The sequence below is a fragment of the Cnephaeus nilssonii genome (genome assembly GCF_951640355.1).
Source record: "Cnephaeus nilssonii genome assembly, chromosome: X".
NCBI classification, from domain to species: Eukaryota; Metazoa; Chordata; class Mammalia; order Chiroptera; family Vespertilionidae; genus Cnephaeus; species Cnephaeus nilssonii.
Window position 1 is genome coordinate 40,962,494 of NC_137071.1, and position 6,000 is coordinate 40,968,493.

At 41.8% G+C, this 6,000-nt stretch overlaps 1 protein-coding gene across 2 annotated transcripts in view; it reads right to left on the bottom strand.

The window, feature by feature from the left end:
* UPRT (uracil phosphoribosyltransferase homolog) overlaps positions 1-3,597 on the bottom strand; it is an 83,755-nt gene extending 80,158 nt beyond the window's left edge. For both annotated transcript variants that reach the window (XR_013813199.1, XM_079764775.1), the window contains exon 1: positions 3,072-3,597. Coding sequence is in view for 1 of the 2 variants with exons in the window: in XM_079764775.1 (XP_079620901.1) it covers positions 3,072-3,448 (377 nt within the window). In the remaining variant the exon portion in view is untranslated. The remainder of the gene's footprint in view (positions 1-3,071) is intronic.
* Between the last annotated feature and the right edge of the window lie 2,403 nt (positions 3,598-6,000).

The following is a 6,000-nucleotide window of genomic DNA, read 5'->3' on the forward strand; positions in this document are numbered from 1 at the left end:
ACTACAATGTCTTCTATTATCAGACATCCCCATCATATGATGTCACATCAAAATAGAGAAGAGTATAAAGCCTCGAGGAAGACAGCATATGATTAAGTGATGGCACCTTCTATAACTAGACCTAAATAAATATAGTTCCTCTTACCACAGGTACGCTACACAAACCCCTAAATGGGATGAAGCAGGTCTTTTTAATGTTGAGAGATGCCAATTTTTGAAGATAAAAGCAAAAGAGGCCTCTCTTAACAGATTTGATTAACAAAAACAAAACTAAAACACTGTCTGCAGCCTAAGCAACTAAGCATCAATTAATTATCAAAAATCATAGTGCGTCTTTCCGTACTGTATCATAGCATGATAAAAATTATCTAGAATCTCTTGGTGTTGTTTTTTTAAATAACAATGTGAGTTGTATGTACAATTTAATTTCTTTTACTATCTCCTGGAAGCTCAAGAAACCAGCACTTATGGATGCAATCAGAACCATGCACAAATCCAAATGTGAAATCTTGAAATACCTTAAATGTGCACAGCTCTTCACTGTTTATAACAAATTTTCAGATAGTAAAATATCTTCTTTTGGCCTTCCAGGAACCCCGTGAAACACTGCCAACATCCTCATTTTACAAATGATAAAGTTGAAACACAGAGATGCTAAACATCTTGCCTAAGATCACTATGGATACTGATGTCCCCTTCCAAACTCAGAAAAAAAAATGTTTCCCTTACACCCAGGTTTACTATACTACCCAGGCTTTTCTAAGTAATGTAATAAAATCAGGTACTGATATTGTCATATATGAATGCTGAATGTCATGCCCTTTCCAAGTTCTACAGCAATGCTTTACTCTTACATCCTCATGTAAAAATCTAATGAAATCTAAGGAACCCTTTCCCATAAAAAAGGCACATGTGCAAAAGTTCATAGCAGTGTTATTCATAATAACCAAAGAGTGGAAATCACCCAAATGTCCATCACTTGATGAATGGATTAAAAAATTGTCATATATCCATAACATGGAATATCATTCAGCCAAAAAAGGAATGGGGTACTGACACAACATGAATAGACCTTGAAAACATTATGCTAAATGGGGGGGGGGGGGGACTAGTCACAAAACATCACATGTTGTATGATTCCACTTGTATGAAATGTCCAGAATAGGCAAATCAATAGAGTCATAAAGTAGTCTAGGGCTTCAGGTGGGTTGGGAAGAAATGGGTGCTGAATGCTCAGGAGTATGAGGTTTCTTGTCGGAGTGATGAAAATGTTCTAAAATTGATTGTGTGATGGTTGCACAGCCATGAATATTTTAGAAAGTCACTAAATTGTACACTTTAAACAGTGTATGATATGGAATGTGAATTATATATCAATAAATATTTTATTTTTAAAAATGCACATACAAGTAATATTTCCCAGATAATTTTGGAAGGTTTACTAAAGCCCCTAAGCCCATCCACAGATGCAGAGGGAGTCAAAACTCAAGGCCAGCAACACTTGTTCTATAGAAACAAGAATCATCATCCTATTTTCTTTGTTTTACAGTTAATTTTATTTCAGTTTCCCCCACCACAACTACCAAGCTTATGTGTCCTACATTTTAAGATCACTACTTCATCTATTAAATCACATGACCACAGATTTTAAATATGGATTCATTAAAACAAATAGTATAGTTTTATAACTACAATTTTTAAGAGCTTTAGAAAGAACCTTTAGTAACCGAGTATCTATTATTTACAAGGCATGGTTGGAATCCAAATATGTAAAAAATACATTTTTTTGTCCTCAAGGAGCTTAAAATCTAAAAGGTGAGATAAGATCAATACACAAATAACAATATACAAAATAGTAGGTGAATTATGCATTTAAAAGGTCAGGGAAGATAGCAGAGGAAGAATGATTAAAGGAAAGCTTCTTGGCAGAGGTGGACATTTAATGCTGGATTTGACCTTGAAGAATAGATAGGATTTGAACATGCAGAGGAGTAGAAAGAATTTCAGATGAGAGTAGAAGCCTACCTATATGGTAGGCCCTCGGAAGCCAGAGAACTGCTGAGTTGGGCAGTTATCTAATCAAAGTGGGATATTAATAAGGTCAGTTGCTCTGTAATGTGTGGATGCATGTGGAAAAGAGAAAAACTGGATCAGGGAAACAAATTAGGAGCCTATTACAATAGTATTAAGAAAAGGTTACTAGTCTGATTTAGGAAGTGATGTCCTAACTCAGTAGTCATTTTAAAAGATCAAAGAATCCACCAAAAAATTAATTTTTAGACATGCAGTACATACTCATTTAAAGTTCTGCCAATATAGAAGCCAGCTATAGTTCCATCATGGTGCATATGACCCTTGAGAAACCCCATCTACAACATAAGTTTTGAGATTTCAAAGTAGCATTTAACATGAAATTTTTGCTACCTTAGCTTGTGAGATTAGGAAGAGCACCAAAGGCTCCTTTAGGCTCCTTTTCCTCCATTAATTATACAGGAAACAGTCGATATTCTATAAGTTTACAGTAAAACAATCCTGGTAAGAGTTGGATGACAAGTTTGCACGTGACCAAGTAAACCTCAACTCCAAGACTAAAAGACCTTAGACAAACAGGTATCTGTAATAGCAAATCCCAAAGGGACAGATGGCCTGTTGAGCACAACAGAATTTCCTTGAAATGGCTTTATTTCTATTGTGAGCCTGAGGTGATTGCAGGTAGCGTATAACCTCAGGTAGTTTTATAGATTTACCACGTAGATAGGCACCGGACAAATAGCATAGGTGCGTTTACCTGCCTGAAATGGATTCCTCATTGCTCAGAAGAGACAAAGAGAAAGCAGGAGGCTACCTACAAGGTTTCCTTCCTCGGGGAAACACAAAGCGAGGTCAAACACTGGGACTAGGAAAAAGAGGGTAGGCGTCACGAGAGCCCTTCAAAGTAAAAGCCCTGCCCAGATCGCCACAAGCCAGTTTCCCCAGGCCCAGAAAATTAACCCTGAGCCCTTTTACTTCTAATTCCCGCCCACCTCCAGAAAGACCCTCCAACTCCCTCTCCCCTTCAGCTCTTGGCTCACTTGTCCCGGATGATGGTCTGCAGCTCCCGGATCTGCTCATTCATGGGTAGCAGCTTAAGCTGAGCCCCAATCTGCCAGGAGAGTTGGCTGTCCCTTAGGAGGGAGTCGCCGGCCGATGCGTCATAGTTGCCACTGCCACAGTTGTGCTCCGGGTTGAGGCTGGCGCTGCTGCAGGCCTGAGGGCTCCCCTCCCCCAATACACTAGAATGGGCATGACTGGTGAGGAGAGTCGGTTTGGCCTTGGAGGTGCTGTTTCCCCCCACATAATCTGGGATCAGGTCGCCAGGTCGCAGCGGCTCAGGGCTTGGGGTAGAGGCAGAGTTTACTTGTTGGTTGTGACAGGGCATGGAGTCCGGACACCGTAACTCCGTGGCCATACACCGACCCCGGGCTGTCCCCACAGCTACCAACCCTTAAGAATAAAGGAAAACCGGGAGAAAGGGTGCGTGCTCACGTGCTCTCCTGATAGCCCCCACCTCCTAGGAACTTAGAGCCTCCTCGCCCTCTCACCCGCTAGACTTCCTCTGGTTCCCTTTGGCCACGCCCTTTCCCAGCCCAGCCACCAATGTACAGCCTGCTAGACACTCTATTGGCTTCTCTCCCTGCCACTCTGCAGCAGCACACTGTTTGTTAACCCTTTGAGTCACTCCAGTGTTGTGAGTTTCCACTGCTAGATAGGCAGATCAGTTGAGGCTAAGTATGCTTCGTTGCAGGATCTTTCAGGAGCCCCTGAGGATTCTGAATGCAGAACTTTGGGTGAGTTTTAGAGCTAGGAAAAACTAGGGGGGTGATAAAATGATGACACACACAAGGCCCATGTTTTCAGACTTTGTTTCTTGACAGAGAGTTTATACTTCAATAACTACATCTTCAGTTAGCTTCTCTATGTGACCGAAAGGACCAAAGTTCTGCCACCCTGAAGCTGCTTTGGGGGATATTGAGTTTAAGCTGTTTATTTAAAAATAAGACTTAGAAAGAACCTACCCAAGAAACTCAAAGAACCTGATTCAAGAAGTAGAATTTAGGGTGTTCCCTTTAGCCTAATTTGAATTAAGTATGCTAAACAAGAGAACTTCAGGCAGGGACCTGGTAGCTAGATACCCACTGTGTCCCAATGTTTCTGAGTTACCTAGCAAGGATGTTTTTGCCATATGCATTTTGCTCTTCCTCAACTACCTGTAAATCCCCCATTTTCACTTCTGAAATCTAATGTCCTGTTCCTCTCCTTTTCTCATTTGTTCAAAATGTCTTATATACCTAATGTTGCCTCATTGTCTTTGGATATTTTATGGATTTATTATATCTATGTGAATTCACCATTGCATGTATTAAACTTTGATTTTCTTCTGTCAATCTGTCCTTATTCACTTGGTTATTAGCCCAGCCAGAAGAACTTAGAAGGTGGTATGAAAAGTATTAATATATTTTAGCCCCCACTTAACCAAAAGAGGAAGTAAAAATATGCCTAGAATGCTGCCCAAGAACCTTCCCTCTACTAGACTGTTCAACCAGTTTCAGCTTCCCAAGTGTGCTTGACTGCTAGCATTTTCCTTATCTGTATTGGTTGGATCCTACATTGTACAAATACCATGGGGATTCTGATAGCATTTTAGATCCACTACTGGGCAGGATAGTAAGAAGCCAGGAAAATTCCTTGACAATGGGGAAACTGAGACAACTGATTCAAAATGGCCACATCCAGCACCCTGAGTCAACTGCCCCCTTCTCCCTTGCATTACGACTCCCTTAAGCCTTAAGCCCTCAGGACAATGAGGTTCTGAAAAGCCTCAGGTCTGGCTGACAACAGAGACAGAGTTTTGGTCCAACTAGAGATAACATCTAGGCCTCAGTTATGTTTCAGCTCCAGGCCCAGAAAAGCAGCAAAACCAGAAGCAACAGCATGGCTGGCATCAGGCCCAGCTGCAACAACTAATGATCTCCTACCTTAGCACAACCCTGAAAGTATATGCATGGAAAGCTGATTAATATTCTATTGAAACCCTCTGCTTGGACCTCCCCTAAAATTCCTGCCTGTACCAAACAGATAAAACCCTTTAAGAGAAAGAACCCAGTGAACTAACTCTCTCTCTCTCTCTCTCTCTCTCTCTCTCTCTCTCTCTCTCTCTCTCTCTTGACAATGGGGAAACTGAGACAACTGATTCAAAATGGCCTCATCCAGCACCCTGAGTCCAACTAGAGATAACATTATATTATAAATTCTGCCTCTACCCCAAGCCCCGAGCCGCTGTTGACTTTAAATTCAGTCTTAGAGTCTATAGCATGCCTGTGCCTCCCTCCATTCTTTTCTAAGGTTTGTAGCTTTGCTTTCTTTCTCCTAAGCCTTAAAGGTTGCCAGGAGACTTGCAACCAGAGGAGTAGTAGGCAGCAGCAACTCTTCCAGGGCTAAGCCCCTGAACCTGTCTCCAAGGGCCCTTCTTTTGTCTCTGTAACTTGTTTCCTGCATCCATGATTCAACACAGCTGGCTCATTTCTGCCTCTATGACTTTCTTTCTAAAAGTCTAAATAAACTTTCACTAGAGTTGTTGGCTATGAATTCTTTCTTTACCGAGGGCTAACCCCATAATTAACATTACAACTTGTGGGGGTTTTTTAATGCTTGAAAAAGAAACTTTTTTAGTGTGTGGAATCAATATAAATACTTGCAGTAAGAATGGCTAGAGCAGACCTCCACCTCCAAAGGTGCGCCGCAATGCAGCAGTAAGTACAACCTCCCCCTCCCCCGCTGCAGAACTCAGGATTCACCAGATTCTCTCATTACCAGCCCCATAGGCAGCCAGGCACTCCACTACTTAAGCAGCGCTTGGGAGCCACTGAGAGCCCCCAAGGGTGTGATTCTGCACAAACAAGGGCACGCGGCCCTGCAGTAGAAATTCTGAACTCCCTCTTCCTGAATAACTGCCCACGGACA